This window comes from Thamnophis elegans, chromosome 10, assembly GCF_009769535.1.
Source record: "Thamnophis elegans isolate rThaEle1 chromosome 10, rThaEle1.pri, whole genome shotgun sequence".
In the NCBI taxonomy this organism is placed as follows: Eukaryota; Metazoa; Chordata; class Lepidosauria; order Squamata; family Colubridae; genus Thamnophis; species Thamnophis elegans.
In genome coordinates, this window is record NC_045550.1 from 12,626,538 (window position 1) to 12,645,875 (window position 19,338).

The 19,338-nt window shown below is 39.6% G+C and overlaps 1 protein-coding gene and 1 pseudogene across 1 annotated transcript in view; both read right to left on the reverse strand.

Annotated features, from left to right (window-relative positions):
- Positions 1-18,969, reverse strand: part of SLC18A2 (solute carrier family 18 member A2) — a 50,174-nt gene extending 31,205 nt beyond the window's left edge. The window contains exons 1-5 of the mRNA XM_032224854.1: positions 18,831-18,969; positions 10,641-10,995; positions 3,125-3,183; positions 2,073-2,156; positions 986-1,078 (exon numbers count right to left, since the gene is read on the reverse strand). Of these exons, the coding sequence (XP_032080745.1) occupies positions 986-1,078; positions 2,073-2,156; positions 3,125-3,183; positions 10,641-10,995; positions 18,831-18,951 (712 nt within the window). The 5' untranslated portion in view covers positions 18,952-18,969. The remainder of the gene's footprint in view (positions 1-985; positions 1,079-2,072; positions 2,157-3,124; positions 3,184-10,640; positions 10,996-18,830) is intronic.
- LOC116513833 lies at positions 15,101-16,963 on the reverse strand (annotated as a pseudogene).
- Positions 18,970-19,338: the final 369 nt, after the last annotated feature.

Consider the following 19,338-nt stretch of genomic DNA (forward strand, 5'->3'; position numbering starts at 1 on the left):
GTACAGTGGCTAGAATGCTGTTCTGCATTCTGGCTAACTCACTGCTTACTCCAGGAGTTTGATTCTGAGGTTGATAAAATGAGGACCCGGATTGTTGGGGACAATATGATGACTCTATGAACCTCTTAGAGCAGTGTTTCTCAACCTTGGCAACTTGAAGATGTCTGGATTTCAACTCCCAGAATTCCCCAGCCAGCGAATGCTGGCTGGGGAATTCTGGGAGTTGAAGTCCGGACATCTTCAAGTTGCCAAGGTTGAGAAACACTGTCTTAGAGAGAGTTGAAATGCACTGTGAAGCAGTATATGTTTAAGTCTAAGTACTATTAATATTGCTATCTTCTCTCTGTGTGTATATACAGTATGTACAATTCTTTAAAAAGCCAACCAAATAATTCTGAGTCAAATAATTTATTTAATAGTATATTCCTGAGTAGTTTTATTCAGATATTTATGTGTTCAGTGGCAATGACTGTAATGTAGGTGTGAGAAAATTCATAGCCTGAGGGACTAATGACATATGGATTTAGTTGAGAGTAAGAAGGACTGGCTTTAAAGTAGCACTATTGACTGAAAAAGCGGCATGTGAAATTTCTAAAATTGTATACAGGTAGTCCTCAACTTAAAACAGTTCATTTAGTGACCCTTCAAAGTGACAACGGCAGTGAAAAAGTTGAGTTACGATGGCTTTCCGCACTTACGGCCATCGCAATACCCCCATGGTCACGTGATCAAAATTCAGATGCTTGGCAAGTGATTCATATTTATGACGGTTGCAGTGTCACAGGGTCATGAGATTGCCTTTTGTGGCCTTCCAACAAGCAAAGTCAATAGGGAAATCCATATTCACTTAACAACTGTGGCAAGAAGAGTTGTAAAAAAGGGAAACTGAAAAATGTTTCACTTAGCAACATCAATGCGGGGCTCAGTTGTGGTTGTAACTCAAGGACTACCTATATTCTGTTCCAGGGAACATTGTCATACTGACCTAACACCCCCAAGGCCAAGCCTCCCAAGGCAATCCCCATTGCATTGCCTCTTTCTTCATCGTCAGTATAGACACTGGCTAGCATACCCATCCCTGCATAAAAAGAAAAGAAAAGTAAAAAACACTAGGCTTGTTCTCGGCAGACAGGAAATTACACTAAGATATGAGCAAATTACCTGTGAAACATTTATCTTCACACATCCAATAAACTGTCCTTTGGAAAATCTCTCAAGATCAGGGAGGGGGGGGTGAGAAGTCTCTCCAACTGTGCCTCTTTAAGCCAATGGGGCCTTTAATACAAATGAGGCCTCTCCCCCCACTTTAATTTACTCTTTTCTTTGCAACCCTTTACCAGAAAGTGGTATGCAGGAAAGGATAATGGCTATATAACCTGGAATTCTCAAGAAGGTGAAGAATTCCAGGAATCTAGAATGACTGCAACAAACTACACATTCTAAATGGCACAGAACATATTAAATCTACTTGATCTGAAAAATGATTTTAAAGTTTTAAAAGTAGAAGAATATCGTAAACATTCTTAAGAAATTCAAAGTTTTTTTTTATAATTAGAGGCCTCATCTAATTATATAAAGATAATAACACTAAAATGGTTTGCAATTACCTCCACTAGACCAATTAGATCCCACAGACTAGGCCTCCTCCGAATTCCATCCGCCGGCCAGAGTGTCGACTGGTGACTACCCGGAGGAGAGCCTTCTCTGTGGCTGCTTCGACCCTCTGGAACGAACTCCCTGTGGAGATTCGTACCCTCACCACCCTCCAGGCCTTCCGCATAGCCCTTAAAACCTGGCTGTTCCGACAGGCCTGGGGCTAAAGATTCCCTGCCCCTATCTCAAATGGTATGATTGTTGTGCTTTTTTAACCATGTATTGTTTTGTGTTGTTGTTAAACTGTCTGTATCCCCCCTTCCCTTTTTGAGTTGTGAGCCGCCCTGAGTCCCCTTAGGGAAAAGGGCGGCATACAAATGAAATAAAACTCTAAACACTCTAAACTCTAAATTTGATCAAATCCATAGTAAAGAAAAGAACAAACAGTTGTAGTCCTTATGTACATGTTCAAAACCTACCAGCTACAGAAGAACAAGATGAACCAACACCTTGGAGAGCTCTTGCAATTACAAGCAAGTTATAGCTTTCTGCAAAGGCAAACACTGGGGGGGAAAGTAGGAGAAAACATTTAAAAAAAAAACCAAAGGATTACACTCTATCTAAATTTAAAAGTTAAAACCTTTTATATTACCCTATTATTAACATTCATTTGATCTGAATTCTCTGCGACCATCATGTGAATTTCAATCTGCATTATTTTCTCTTATTTCACTTAGAGTTATTATTGCGGAAATGATTAGCCCAGTGTTTCTCAACCTTGGCCACTTGAAGATGTCCGGACTTCAACTCCCAGAATTCCCCAGCCAGCGAATGCTGGCTGGGGAATTCTGGGAGTTGAAGTCCGGACATCTTCAAGTGGCCAAGGTTGAGAAACACTGGCATTAGCCTCTTGATGATACAACATAAAAGAAAAAAAATGTAGGAAGCTTCTTATCAAAACAATATTTGTTCCAACATTTCACAATACCTTCCCATAATCAAGATACAATTTAACTGGTTTAGGAGGGGTTTTTCCCCTGAAAATGGACAAGCAATTACCAAGCTTCTGTGGGGAATATGCATTGCTATATAATAAAGAGAATAATTCAATTGAAGGAGCCACTCTGATGAATGAGAGACATTCAAGTGCATTCCTCTTTCCATTGGGCTCTGGTTGCTTTTCATCTGGCAAGTAAGAAAAGATTAAAGTGCCTTATTTTTCTATCCATTCTGTCTCTTCTACTTCAATGGTAGAGACTGTATACAAAAACATTTCAGCTCAAAGCATATCCTAAGCAACAATGGTAAGGGTAATGGTTATGTGAATACTACAAGATTATTATGGCACACTTAGAATCTGTGGAACAAAGTCTTGTCTTCATTGATGTTTTACCCAAGAGTTTTCTAGTGAAAGCTTCATATATTCTTAGAACCAAAGGATATCCAGATTTGACAATGCAAAGCAGTGCTTTGTTCCCATTTCTCCTTCTCTTCTGTAATATTGGGGATATAGTAGAAAAACAACACTTACTTATTGTTGAAATAAACATGATGCAGAAACCAGCAAACATGGGGACCTGATAGCCTATCCTGGAAAACAAAATCAATAGCAATTTTTGACTCATTACACGTTTTTTTCTACATCTACAACAGATGTTTCATTTTTTTTAGGAAGCTGAAAATAATATTTTATAATAGAGCTAGGCAACCTTTTGAAGGTTAGAGAAGGATTTTGAGGGGGCAAGCATCTCTGAGGAGATGTTGCTCATGTAAAATGAGGGGAACCACAAAAGAATTTCAGATTTTTGCCAGACTACAAGCTTCGTTTGTTTCAGCAAGAGTGAAATAAATTCTGGTTCTTACCTTAAATTAACTGTATAAAACACTACAAATGAATAATTACATTTAAGAAATTCTTTCAGTGAGAAAACACAACATACAGCAGCGCAAAATGTTTAATACTGAAACCAGGGGTTTCCAAACTTGGCAGCTTTAAGACTTGTGGACTTCAACTCCCAGAATTCCCCAGCCAGGCCACACTCTTAAAGCTGTCAAGTTTGGAGATCCCTGACTGAAACAAAGCTTCCTAATACTTTAGCCAAATGGTAGGGACTTCCCCAAAGCCAGCAAGAGGGTTGACATTTGTGAGAGCATCGTGATGCAAACCCATGACTTCTGCATAGGCCCAAATGGTATCAGAAATCTCTTTACAGATCTCTACAGATTATAAACCATTTATTTTAAAACTCACAATTATTTTCATTAACTTAGCCTACAGAACCACATATCAATAATGTATTAGCACCATTAAAGAAATACAGAAATAGAAGGAGTACAGAGATGTACAGACAAATTATCTGGTGTTCCAAGAGATATTTCTTCATGAGATGCTAAAACAAGTAAGGCTCAAGGCTGTTTTCTATTAATTCTTCATCAACATATCAGATCAGCACCAGATGACATAAATACAACTTACTATGATTTGCACCCAGTGAAAAAGATGGAAATTTACAGAAAGTTGGTGCAACAATGGTTTTTCCACTACAATTGCTCTACCTTTTCTCAGCTGCTCCAATCACATCATTGTTGGCTTTGCTGAAAACCATTAAAAGTGGGAAAGGAAAACCATTCTGGTAATATTGCCAAGGAAACTTCATAGCCTACAATCATTAGGAATTGTAGCTAAACTAAGGAGGGAACTATACTTACTTTTATGAAAGCCTGGAAACCCTTATGATTTATTTATTTGCTGAAAATGAATAAACATGAACTAGTGATTTCAGTATTCATTGATTAAAAAGGTTTGTATAAGAGAAGAAGCAAACTATGATATGTAATTTGGAAGGGAGGGTAAAGAGATGTTAATTATTTTGTTTATAATTGCCGAAAAGAAAACCAGAAGTGCTTCTTTAGATTTCTTTTTTCTTTTGTTATCTTTCACCCTTTTATGTTGTTTTACTACTTTTTCTTTTATGTTTCTGTAGTTTCTTAAACTGTTCTTCTAATAAAAACCTTTTTTAAAAAGGAGTTGAGCTGAGCCCAAGGGCATGTCATATTTTTACTAGAAATTCAAATGAACATGCAATTGCATTTAAAATACCTACATAAATTAGACCTAACCATTCCAGAATCTGTATGTTATCAGGCTGTTCCATCCATATATTGTGAGCCCATTCAGCATGTGAGCCAGGCTTTCTATATTACTCTAAATAAAAATTAATACTGCTTTCTAAAAGTAACACAACAGTAATACTTAGCAGATTTTAATATTTAAAGTGCAATATAAATTTTACCTTGCCCTCCAGCTATTGCATCTAAAACAACTATTTTATTTATTTTATATTGAATATCAGAAAGGCGTAGGTTCCGGCTTCAATCTATCATTGCAGTTTTGATTTTCTAATATTTTAGACTTTTCAGTTCAAAATTTGGCTGATAAAATTGCCATTGCTTTTGATACCCTGTTTCCCTGAAAATAAGACCTCTTCAAATAATAAGCCCAATTGGGCTTTTGAGCCCATGTGCTAAAATAAGCCCTCCCCCAAAAATAAGTCCTCCCTGAAAATATTGCAACACAGCAGCAGCCATGAGGTGACCATGCTCGCCACCTCCTGCACCTCAAAATTAATATCTCCCCAAAAATAAGGCCAAGCACTTATTTCAGGAGTCAAAAGAAAATAAGACCCTGTCTTATTTTTGGGAAAACATGGGTGTTACTTTACTGTTTTATGTGCTTTGGTTTTATTTCTTGTAGACAGTATGGTGGGATATCATACCAGAGCCGAGGTGGCGCAGTGGTTAGGGTGCAGTACTGCAGGCCACTTCAGCTGACTGTTATCTGCAGTTCAGCGGTTCTAATCTCACCTTCCATCCTTCTGAGGTGGGTGAAATGAGGACCCAGACTGTGGGGGCGATATGCTGACTCTGTAAACCGCTTAGAGAGGGCTGAAAGCCCTATGAAGCGGTATATAAGTCTAACTGCTATGGCTATATATAATAGCATATATTACAGCTGTATGAAAAAGTCCTGCACGCTTTCAGTTTTAAGCTGTATTTACATGTTTAATTAACTTTTCATTCATAGAAACCACACAAAATTAGTACTTTGATGAAAATTTCTGTAGTCAGATTGAGATGCATAATTTTTATTAATATAACCAAAGTCTTTTTAAGGTTTTGAGTGAGTTTATGTGCTTAAACAAACACAACTTGAATTTTTGAGAATGTTAGGATCAAAAGTAGCCAATCAGCAGCGAGCTTTGGCTGACCAATCAAAATGTTTAGAGTGTTTAGAGTGTTTATTATAATTTATAGGCCGCCCTTTTCCCTGAGGGGACTCAGGGCGGCTTACAAAACACGGGGAGGGGGTACAAAGACAAAAGACATAAGACAATACATAATATTAAAAATAAAGCACAACATTCATTCATCATTCGGGAGGGGACAAACTAAGATTTTTATCCCCAGGCCTGACGGGATAGCCAGATCTTAAGGGCCGTGCCGAAGGCCTGGGCGGTGGTGAGGGTGCGGATCTCCACGGGGAGATTGTTCCATAGCGTCGGAGCTGCGACTGAGAAGGCTCTCCTCCGCGTAGTCGCCAGTCGGCACTGACTGGCGGATGGAATTCGGAGGAGGCCTACCCTGTGCGATCTGATGGGACGCAGGGAGGTAATTGGCAGAAGGCGGTCTCTCAAATAGCCAGATCCACTACCATGGAGCGCTTTGTGAGTGGTAAGTAGGACCTTGAAGTGCACCCGGAGATCAACAGGTAGCCAGCGCAGCTCACGGAGGATCGGTGTTATGTGGGCGAACCGTGGTGCGCCCACAATCACTCGCGCGGCCGCATTCTGGACTAGCTGGAGTCGCCGGATGCTCTTCAAGGGCAGCCCCATGTAGAGCACATTGCAGTATTCCAGCCTAGAGATCACAAGGGCTCGAGTGACTGTTGTGAGGGCCTCCCGGTTCAGGTAGGGCCGCAACTGGCGCATCAGGCGAACCTGAGCAAATGCCCCCCTGGTCACAGCTGACAAATGATGGTCAAAACTCAGCTGTGGGTCCAGGAGGACTCCCAAGTTGCGGACCCTGTCTGAGGGGTATAAATTTTGTCCCCCCAGCCTGATTGATGGAACATTAGCCAAATTATTGGGAGGAAAACACAACAGCCACTCGGTCTTTTCCGGGTTGAGCACCAGTTTGTTAGCTCTCATCCAGTCTGCACAGGGGCTAAATCTATGAGCCAATCAATGTTGCCAGATTATAAATAGGCATGAAAAGCATTGAGCAATGTAATTTAGCTCTGGCTGTGGGCAAGGATGAAGGCCTTTGCTTTCACCAGTACTGAGCAGCGGCATCGCATCATTGTGCTTCACGAAGAGGGTTACTCCTGTACAGAAATAGCCAAGAGAGTGAAATGCCATCACACCACAGCGAGCAGAGTGGTTGAAAAGTACCAAATAACTGGTTCAATTAATGACAGGCTCCGCTCTGGAAGACCAAGAAATTCGACAAAACGGCAAAATCAGGCTCTGCAACGCATTTCAATGGCTAACAGGAAGGTCATCTCACCTCAGATGTAAAAGTGTGCACAAGTAGAGTGTGTTGCAGACTCCTTGCTGAGGACTCAAAGGCTGCAGGGCTCGAAGTAAACCTTTGCTCACAGACACTCACTGCTCTCATCGACATGCGTGGGCCAAGAAATATGCCAAGTGGACCAATGAACAGTGGGCCAAGGTCACCTTCAATGACGAGAGCAATTTCTACTTGACTGGGAGTCAGTGCAATAGGTATGTCAGAAGATTTCCAGCTGAAGAATTTAAGTACTATTGCCTGAATCTATCTGTGAAGCATCCATTGCACATGATAATCTGGGGCTGTATCGCTGCTTCTGGTATTGGTCGGATACAAATCGTGCAGGGAATCATGAATTCCGAGCAGTATGTTGAAGTCCTGGGAGAGACCATGCTTCCGTCAGCTCAGCAACTTGTAGGGAAGGACTTTTACTTCCAGGATGACAACGCTCCTTGTTATCAAGCCAAGTCCGTCCAGCAATGGATGAAGAAGTATGGTATTCAACTCCTGGATTGACAAGCTCAGAGCCTGGATTTGAAACCAATTGAGAACTTGTGGGCCAATATTGGTTACAAAATAAGCAAGAAACATCCAAAGACCAAGCAGGAGCTGATTGAATCCATTACTGCAGCCTGGCACCACATTGTCATCAAAGATCACGTGCAAAGGCTTATATAGTCTATGCCAAAGCAATGCCGCCTGGTGATAAGCAATAAGGGCTGGCCAATTTTATATTAGTAATCATGTTTGGTTACCTAAACAGTCCTTTTCAGGGCCACAAACAATAAAAATGTTAACAAAACTCTAGCATCAGCCTTAGTAATTGCAACACGTATGCCACTGGGTATGCATCAGTTAATCTGTTTTCATAGTCATTATAAGCAATCATTGTAAGCATGCAAGAAAATTCACATCCAAACAGCACCAAATTACCAAAAGCTTATGCTTTTCACTTAAAAGCCACCAGTATTTATTTAAATATAACAATATTTGCATAGCAGTTAGCATAAAATATTATAAAATCAACGGCCTATCCAAAAAGTGTCATAAACTGTAAACTGTAAAGTGTGCAGGACTTTTTCACACAGATGTATATAAACATAATTAATAATCAAATAGTAACCATAATGCCTTTTTAAAAAAAAAAAAACACCTGTTTTACATTACATAAAATAGATCATCATATGTGCAGCGTCTTATGGGTAAACACAAATTTGTGCTTATTTGTTTGCTGTGCTATGCCTCTCCAATCCAGAGAGATTCTGAATGGCTTCTACTCTATTCTTTCAATAAGATTAAAATAACCACACACACAAAATCCACAATCAGATAACTAACAGTAACAAAGAGAATTAGGCAGAAAACTATGGTGTCCAAGGTAACATTCAGGCACAACCCAGAATGTGAGTTCTACCTCAGACCAGATCTCCTCCTGGGGCTTTAAAAAAACAGTTTTTCAGCTTTACCAAAACCCAGTAAATTGGGGATTAATCTGATCTCTGGAAGTACAAATGCTTCAGAGAAGAGGGAGTGTAACTGAGAAAGCTTTTGGCCTGTATAGATTGAATGACCCAAAAAAAATATACCTCACTTGATCCGAATAGACAGATAGAACCATTTGGAGGAGGCAGTTCTGTAGATATTCAACTTGTGAACCAAGAATTCTTTAAAGATAATACAAGACAGTTCAAGAATTGCAACTGAAAGTAAACTGGCATCCAATTCAGCTCTCAAACTAGAGGTGTTATATGGGAGGAATGTAGCAGAAAACTACTTGTTTTCTGTAAAATAAATTACAATAATCCCATGGGAGATGACTAAATTAAGAGTGATTTTAGGATTTTTCAGTTCAGAAATATTCATAATTTCCGCAATGGATATAATTGTACAAAAGTCCTCTTGTCCATAGTTGTCATCTTCTCTTTAAACAGGAGCCATGAGTCCAAAATAATTCTGAAATTATGAATCATTCCTCCCCAATGAAGTATAAACCCATCCAGAAGTAAAGACAACTTCCCTGGAATCAGAAGGTTTTGGGCCCATAATCACTGTTTCATGCTATTAGAAAATTGCAATTGTTTGCTGTTTTATAGATGTTTTTCAGTCATGCTTTGATAGGAACATAGTGTTTATCAATTTGATTATACTAACTATTTTTCCTACAGCTTTATTGTATGTGCTATTGCTGGAAAAGTATGAAATTGTGATGATATATATTAAAACCATGGTGCCACTCTAATGCTTCTAATCACAGCTATATGAGCCTGCCTGAATTGTTATTTTTTCAGGAGGAATGTCAACCATATTTGATCAACAAACTGAACAACAAACCCATCATACAGTCATTTCTGTCTCTGGTTTCATCAGCTCTTACTTGCAGGCATTTGTAGTAACAAGAGCAATAGCACTTAAGATTTATATACTGCTCCATATGCTTTACAGCAGGGATGTCAAACTTAAGGCCCATGGGTCAAATCCAACCCATAGGGTGCTTAGATCTGGTCCATGGGGCGGCCCTGGAAACAGCAAAGGATTGGCTCGCGGTGCCTCTGCCAGTGAAAATGGAGCTCGGGATGGCCACGCATGGCCCTCCCAAGCTCCCTTTTCACTGGCAGAGGGTTGCAGGAGGCCGTCCTAGCCGAAAACAGAGGTTGTGAGCCTGTTTTCGCTGGTAGAGCACTTGGGCCACCACAGGTGTCCCCGACATGATTGGTGTCAAGCTGGCCATGCCCCCCCGCCCCCACCCGAGATCAAACACAACCCTGATGCAACCCTCAATGAAATTGAGTTTGACACCCCTGCTTTACAGCATTCTCTGAGTCATTTACAAAGTCAGCATATTACCCCCAACAATCTGGGTCCTCATTTTACTGACCTCAGAAGGCTGGAAGGCTAAGTCAACTTTCAGCCCCGTCAGGATCGAATTCCTGACTATGGACAGAATCGATCTGCAGTACTGCATTCTAACCAAGTGCACAACAAGCTAACTTAGGAGGATGTTCTTTGAAAAGTAACATAAAAATAAATAGTTTATAATAAAAAACGTATTTGAAAGCTTGGCTGGAGGGAAGTGCATAATTTTGACTCACTACTCCCATATTATTACTGAAGACATTGCAATAGTTTTACTAACATAAGCTATTTCATTTCTAGTTCTCATTATCTGATATCTGCATTAGCTAAAAAAAAAGTTCACTCCTTCTACAAGATGCCAGTCAAAAAGCAGAAAAGGAACAAAGTTGAAAATTATGTAAAATAAAATTGAAGGTAAACAGAAGGCTGATTCATTTAAGGATGATATAGTGCAGGTTTATTAGCAATTCGTTTTAATAATATATTTCAGTGAAAGCAACCAATAAACTAAATAAGAAATAAGATGCATACATAATAAAGCAAATATTTCTCTAAAAAAATAAATACCCAGGTGAATAGAACAAATGGAATATATTTTATTATGTAAGAAAAAAAAGAAAACATACCTGTTTGTCATTGGTCCTATAAAAGGGTTAGTAAGCAATTGGACAGTTGCTTTGGAAGCAAAAAGCAAACCAACTTCTACATTTTCATTCACCAACTCTTTGTCTTTCTTTGGACAGTCTGAGGAGGATGGGGTTACCATAGACATATTGACCACCATTTGCTCTGTCTGAGCATAATAATCTTCTGGCCTTGTTCTTTCAGAATTATTTCCAGTAACTATAGTTGAATTGTCATAATAGGAAAAGATGCTTTGCAATCTGTTCGAGTTGACAGGAGTCTCCGGTCTAGTGGTTTGGACATCCGTTACATTTTTGGGGTGTCTAAGGCTATACAAATAACTTGGTATTATTGGCACTGAAAAAGCAAAGAGAGCAATTGTCACATAATTATGTCACATATTACGACATACACATGTCATAATAAACACAACAAAAATAAGCACAAGGCTGCACTTTTTCTTTTGTAAAGTACATGGATGAACAAATAGCTAGTTTTCAGAATTTTTCATGATAGAAAAATTACTGTTTGGATTTATCAAAATAACTTTATTTCAACAGGAGCTCATAAAAGCAGTTTAAATCTGATCAAATTTTGTACTCTCTGATACATGTGTCCGAGCTTTCCATTTTTCTTCTTATTTAATCTTACGTGAACTATTTTATCATTTCAACATAATTTAACTCGTAACATCTTTTAATATTTGCATATTACTTGAAAATGCATTTCATATTTGTATTTTTAAACAGCATTATTATTAGTTTAATAAAACACAAAAATAAGCTGTATCATAAACTAGCCTATTTAATTTATAAGATAGTTCTAAAAAAAAATGAAAACATAGCTATTCTAAAGTTTGTTTCCACTTATACAAGAATCCTGATGAAGAAAGACAAACCCATAAGTTCATTCATAAAATGATTGGAATTCAAGCAGTCAGTCATTCTTTTCTACATGGAATGAAAAAAACATGATAAGACTTATCTATATTCAGTCTAACATCAAAGAACTGAGGAAAAATATATTCAAGTCTTCCCCAATTTCCTCAGAATTCTGCAAAAGTATTCCCCATATGGTTAAATAGGGAGTTGAATTTAAAAATGCAAAAGCATCTAGAAAATTGATATTAAAATTATGTGTAAGATGATTTTTGCGTACCCCAGGCATTGATATAACTATGATCTGAATAAAATACTTCCAATTCTTTAAAAGCTAAAGATTAAAATCCTATGCTTGTTATGCCTTTATTCATTTATATGTCCTTTACCCACAGCAGCTGTTTGAAGCGCACAGTATAAACATCAAATAAGCATCCTAATTAGAACAAACACAATAAACATCAAAAGGCTGCAATGATAAATCAACCTCTATAAAGTTCATCTGGAAACAAAATACTAGTCATATAAAAAATAACAATAACCTGGTATGTAAATGAATGCAATATTGATACCAATTAGTTGTCCAGGAAACACCGCAGAAAAAGGATGAATTCCCCTCTTCATAATGGAGTTCAAGGAACTACTATTGTATCTTTTATATTTTTAGTTATTTCAGTAAAAGAAGCTTCTTTTTTTTTTTCTTTGCAAAACTGCTAAATAAAATATAAATAAGGAAATAAATAACAATGATACTTTTAGTCTTGACTTTCTTAACTGGAACACAATGTAATAATTATCTACAACTGGTTGCATTTGATATTTCTTACGTAATATTTTGAACGTAAAATAATTCTTGTATTCATTCTATAAAATAATCTACTTGATCTCTGAAGAACATGAATCAAGACTACTTATTTAGGGTTGGATTTATATTGTTAATCATTAATCTGAAGAGATTTTTAGATTAAGTAGTATTCCACATTAACTTCAGTTCAGGGACGTGCAGTCAGGGGAGGCAGGGGAGGCAGGGCCTCACCACTGTCATCATGAAAAGAAAAAAAAATTAAAAGGAAAAAGGCTGAGGTAGTTGCTGCCAGAGTCACAGTGGATGACTCTGCTTAGCGCTTAACTGCAGGAGGAGGCAAGAGAACCACATGCCTCCTTTAGACTATCTTTATGATCACTTGAGCAGAGTTAAGCAAGGGTTAAAAGGCGAAAAATTCCTTATGCAAAGGAGGCACGTGGTTCTCTCGCCTCCTCTTGCAGAGGGCACTTTTTTAGAGGCTCTTTTTAAACAGTTAAGCAGAGTCATCCATTGGGGACTCTGGCAGCAGCAGCTTTTGCCTTTTTCTTTTTACACTTTTTACATTTTCATCATGGCAGACAAGAGGAGAGTTGAAATCCTCCGTGACACGTAAGTAATTAATTTTATTGTAAGTAATTTGTGTGTTTGTGTTTGTTTCTTTACTTCACTCAAACAAACTCTCTCTCAAATTGAGAAGAAATGAAAGGGGGAGAGGCAGGGAGGACAGCTTTTTTGAGAAGAGGGGGACAGCCCACCAGCAGAGGCAGGTCTTTTACCCGCCTCTGCTGGCGGGCTGGTGCTTTCTTTCTTTTGCCAGGCCCCAGCCCGCTGGAGCTTGCCGCACCGGGGGAGGAATGGACTGGATGGGCTGGCTGGCTGGGGAGCGGGGAGCTGAAGAAAGGGAGGCTGGACACCGGTCCGGGCTGGACTCGGGGCCTGCTCCACTGCTTTCAGCCCAGCAGATGCCTCTTTATCCGCAGCCAAAACACCAGCCGAGGGTGGTCCAGCTGCTCCCAACCCCTGCCCAGCCCCCGGAGGGCAAGGAAGAGGCCTGGCGGGCCTGGGAGGAGGCGGTGGGGTGGGCGGCTTTCACTCCTGCCTTGTCCAGGCTTCTCCTCAGTGGGCCTGCCAGAGCTCTGGGAAAAAGTGGCGGGAGCCAAGGCTGGCCACTCGGGGCTTGGAAGGGGGAGAGGAATGCGGGTCCTCCGCTCCCAGAAAGTCTGGGGAGGGAAGTGGTGCTGGCCAGTTTCCTCCCGGGGCTGCTTGGAGACAGAACTGGGGCTGTGGATATTTGCCTGCGGCCAGCTTCTCTGGAGCTGGGGGGACAATTGAAGTGGAGCTGAGCCTCTTGCCGCTGCGGGCCTGGCTTGTGGAGCGCAAAAAGGGGAGTGGGGCCTCTTGGAACACACACACCCATCCCTCTTTGCCTTTCACCTCCATGGCTCTCGCTCCTGCCTCGTCCGGATTCCTCCTCGGCGGGCCTGCCGGAGCTCTGGGAGAAAGCAGCAGGAGCCGAGGCTGGCCACTCAGGGCTTGGAAGGGGGAGAGGAATGCGGGTCCTCCGCTCCCAGAAAGTCTGGGGAGGGAAGCAGGGCTGGCCCGTTTCCTCCCGGGGCTGCTTGGAGACAGAACCAGGGCTGTGGAGACTCACCCGCGGCCGGCTTCTCTGGAGTGGAGAGGGGGGGTGATAGAAGCAGAGCTGAGCCTCTTGCTGCCATGGGCCTGGCTTGCGGAGCGCAAATAGGGGAGGCGGGCTCTTGGAACACCCCCCACCCCTCTTTGCCTTTCGCCTCCGCGGCTCTCACTCCAGCCTGGGTACTCCTGGTGGCCTGTGGCTCCAGCGCCTGCAAGGTGGAAGTGTTTGCCCTGCGGGGCGGGCAAAAGCTGAAAGAAAGTGCCCCGCCACTTCTGTCTGACATAGAGGCATCCCGCGCCCCGCAGCTGGGTCGGACATAGCTGCAGGGCGCAGGACACCTCTATTTCAGACATAGCTGCTGCAGGGCGGGCAAAAGCCGCTTTCTTTCTTTTTGCCTCACCAGCCATAAGCTTCACCGCATGTCACTGCTTCAGTTAATGTGAACTTCTGGTTTTATTAATAACTCAGTAATTAGCTTCCTATTTTTGTCATGAACATTCAAAATTCCAAGTAGCTCTGGAAAAGCTTCAGATCTAATATTCCGAACAGTTGTTGAAATTAACAAAGACAATATTAGGGTAGATAATCTCTCCTTCATATGTTCTTTACAAATGTACATAACAGGTGTTTTCCAGGTAAAGAAATTTGATACAGTTTAATAAATGACACACAGGTCCTGTGTAAATCCTATTCAATTTCAAGTCAATGTATTTCAGATGATAGAGTCATTATTTTAGGAAATTAAGGAAACAGAAAGAAAATGAGTAAATATGGCAATCTGTATATGGTTGAAATTCCTTTTTCCCCTTTTTAAAAATAATTTGATTATGTAAGAACAGGCTTTATTAAAACTGGCAACCACAGGCAACTTCTCCTACACCTACTTAATACTGCTTAATATGGTTACAGACTAAAGAACCCTAGAGACAGATATTGACACAAGACAGATTTATAAGGGATAATAGATGAATTCACAGAACAGCTGCCTATTGCCAGGTGTAACCCTACAGTAACCGAATATGAAGTTTCTACAAAAAGATGCCATATTAACTGGCTATGGAGGCCAGATTACATTTGTCATGGTACTTTCTGACAGGTTACGATCCGGGACCTACTTTTACAGACAAAGATGATGTGAGCCCTTTATGCTAGTATGTTTCCAACTTGGTCTATAAAACTGGCCAAGTTGATGCCCCATTCAGATATGCCAGCACACTTGTGTGTGCTTAAGGTTATGTAAACTTTGTTGTAAACATTAAACCATTCAGGATGATGATCCAATTTTTCTGCTTGTAGAGCTTCTCTGGTCATAAATCCAAAGGCCCGATTAAAGTCCTTGACATGGGACTCCTTGTAGATAGCATCATCCACCTCATTCCTTCCTACTGGTCTGAGATTTGGCAGGAGATGTTGTCTCCCTCTCTTCGCTGCTTAGTCAGTGAGCTTTTCCTGCCTGCCAAATTAATTAATCTCCTCAGCTGCGATTTGATAGGATGCCTCCCAGTGCGTTTTCCACACTTGCTAAACCTCCCTCCTGTCCAGGTACAGAAATTTGATACAGTTTAATAAATTACAGGTTGATGGTCCTGTGTAAATCCTGTTCAATTTCAAGCAGGGTGGGTTGCTAATCCCGTTCCAACCGGTTCGGTTGGAATGGGGCCGGCGGCGTCCTCGTGCACGCGCGCAGTTCACGCATGTGTCTTAGTGCCTGCGCGATGCTCCAGCTGCTCGCGGAGACTCGCGCAGGCGCTGTATGTGCCATCCAGCTGCTCGTGGAGAATCGCGCAGGCGCTGTATGTGCCATGCGCTTGCGTGGAAGTGCAGAAGCCTTCAAAGACCGGTAAGGAGCGCGGGCGGGCGGGTGGGCCCTTCGCCGTTCCCGGAAGTTACTTACTTCTGGGTTCGCCGACCAACTGGTTCGCGGGGACCGCCGCGAACCGGTTGAAACCCATCCCTGTTTTCAAGTCAACGTATTTCAGATGATATAGTAATAATTTCAGGAAATTAAGGAAACAGAAAGAAAATGAGTAAATATGGCATCTTTATATGGTTGAAATTCCCAACAGCATCCTAAGTATATAAATGTGTCAGAAAGAAAATGAGGACTTTTAAAATAAGGAGGTAGGAAAAACTACTTGCAGGGGATATTAATGACAAACTTATCAATCATTTAGATGAATCATGTTTTGCGAAATGTCTGAATCTAATTACTGTGTAAACAACCTTATTTATTCAGGAAACCTTTCAGTTGAGATAAGTGAATGGCCTTCAGCAAGTACGTAACTGAAAAACTAGTGATATGGAAATAATTTACAAAGCTATATTTCCATACTTTAAAACTAAAAGATAATTTTGACATGAATGTAACATGAAACAGATAAAAATGTTAATATGTCAGAGCATAACCAATTTTCTCAGGATATCGTTGTTGTTACAGGAAGCTTAGTGGAGAGGAGAGCCATAAATGGCTATTATTTATAAAGCTGTTCAAATAACCAGGATTCTTTTGGGGGGGGGGGACTATGCAGAAAAAGGCATATTCCACCAGGAAGAGCAAGTGAAAGTGGAATAGATGGGAATGCTTGATAAGAAAAATAGGGAAAGAGTGAGGAAGCTAAGTTGCAAAACTTAAAATCATTTGGAAAATCTCTTGTCAAAGCTAGTTCTAAAGCATGACAAAGGAAAATTGAAATTTACTTCCGCACAAGTGCAGGAGATACAGGAACAAGAAGATTATTTGTTCTAATTTATGGATCTCAAATTTAATTTTACAAACTACACTGCAAAAACAACATCTAGTGAAGATTTACTTACTTGATATCAGAGCAAATTTAAATTGCTATAATGGTTTAAAATATAATATGAAAAAAAATTATATTTACTGAATAAACACATATACCATTTGACAGCTACAAAAAAATTCATATGTGAATAGCTTTTCCCCATATGTCCCCTCAGAGTCAGCTTCATTTAAATCAATGGACATACTGTTATTTCCTGGTACATTGGTACAGGATTGCTAAATTAAGCCATGTTACTTTATATTGAACCAAACAATGACAACGCTGAAATAGCCATTTTTTTAATGGGAATGGAGTTGGACGGGGCATAAAACAAGAATTGTTCATGCGTATGTATAATTCAACAGACGTCAGAGATAATTGATAATCTACATTTGGGATATTAGTCAACCTGAAGAGTCTGTTGAACAGGGGGATATTAAAATCCGAAAAGCCCCTGATGAATAACATTTGTTATTATTTTGGAGTCTGTAGTTGGAATTCTATGTTGTTTTCAATTTTGTCTTGATAATTGCATAGAAAGTCTAGTAAAGAAATAGAAATAAAATATTGAAACTTGTGGGAAAACAAAAAAACGCCAAGTACAGAATTCTAAATGATGGTTGGTTGTTTTAAACCTGGAAATTCAAACTAGTTAGGGCAAACATAATTATACACTATGAATCCACCCAATTCATTTCACAGAGTTATTATAAGAAATCACATATAAAAGTGTAAAAAGATGGTTTCATTTTAATGTAAGATGCATTTTCATGGAAAAATTAATATTACAATATATACAAAATCATGATTTACATTATAGAAACGCTTAAGTATTAACACAACTTAACATGTATTTAAATTTCTATATTCAAAATAGATTTCAAAATTATTCAACTTTACTCATTCTGATTTAAATGCATATTCAAATTATCAAATCTGGGGCATCAAATGAAGTACATTTCTGTGATGAAGGTTTTTGTTGTTTGTTTGCTAATTCTGTGAATGCTTTTTCATCTTCATAATTCTTTTATTGAAGAAATTCCCCCTGTGCAATGATACGTGAGAATGACTTTGAGACTCAGGGCAAAGAAATGCTCTTCTGAGAATGTTCCCAAAGTGATTTTTTTCAAGGGACAACTGGACTTTCTGTTTTTTCTTTGTAGACATTTCGCTTCGCTTAGAACTGAAGAAGTTTCTTGGATGAGAAGTGAAACGTCATCAAAGAAAAACCAGAAAGTCCAGTTGCCTCTTGAAAAAAGCACCTTTGGGAGTACCATGACATGGATGACTGAGAATCTCCATAGATAAGCCCAGAGAATGGTCAGATAACAAAAGGCATACTCTACAGCTGCATAATGAGAGGAGAAAGAGGCTCAGGAGGGATCCTCCCTTGTTTCTCAGACTGAAAAGGAGACGGTGGGAGATTTGTACTTTCAGACTTGCAAGAATTTGTTAATGTAACCTTGCAGTAAAGTAGAATTAGCTCCTCTAGTTTCCTATCTAGTTTACCTGAAAAGTCTGGTATTTGTTTTATAAGAGTTACTGTCTTGCCAATTGCTATATGAACAATAACAGTTCATTACCACTAAATAAAAACAGAGGTTTTGTGTTACCTGAAAACAAATCTTGCTTCAAACTTTGTTATTGCTTATATCAATAAAAGAAGATACCAAATTTAAGATTTGCCTACAGTAGATGAGCCAGTCCTTTACAGTAGTCCTTTTAGAATAAAATATCTCTTCCTTTGATAAGAACACAATGTTTAATTATCTGATCAACGTTCGTACATTCAAGCCATCATGCAAGTTAATTCAATTTCTTGCTGTTTCCATAATGGCTAATTGTTGTGACACTGAAAACCTAAACCATAATAAAACGTAAGAGTGAAAGAGCCAAAGTCTCTTTCATCAGACATGACATGCCAACTTTTTATCTTTCCTGCCATTTTGTTTTACAAAAGCCACAAAGGAAGGAAATGAATGTAGCAAACACGCATGTACAGACATACACACTTCACGCAGGAGTTTAAGGCTACCCACAAGCAAAGCAGTTACAATATTTATAATATCCATGATGAACTTTTTACATACCAACTACAGTCAGCAGCATGTTGTCCAAAAGCAGAGCAATGAAGACAATCAACAAGATTAATTTTCGGGACTGCCGACTCTCTCGAAGCCAATTCAGCACACCGAATTCATGCCAAGCCATGATTTTAGTTCTCTCAAATTACGGCTTATAAAATAAACATAAAAAACAATATTTTAATACAATCTAGAATTTAAAAGCTTTTTTTTTTGGATTTCCTGGCACTTTTTAAAAGAAGAATATGATTCCAGCTGCCACCACTATGGCTACCTACGTCTCTTCGTTTTCATGAATGTCTGTCATTGCTGCTTCTGCAATGCTTCTACTCTTTCCTTATGTTATCTAGCTAAGCAAGGATTTTTCTCTTATCAAGAATAAAACCATAAATGATGACTAACACTGCTGTCAATATTTCAACACCAACTTATTATACAGAAGTTATTTGCCTTTTGTTAGAACTGGGTACCCACATGTAAAAATTGCCTGTGCAAAATCTAATTAACAGTGGTT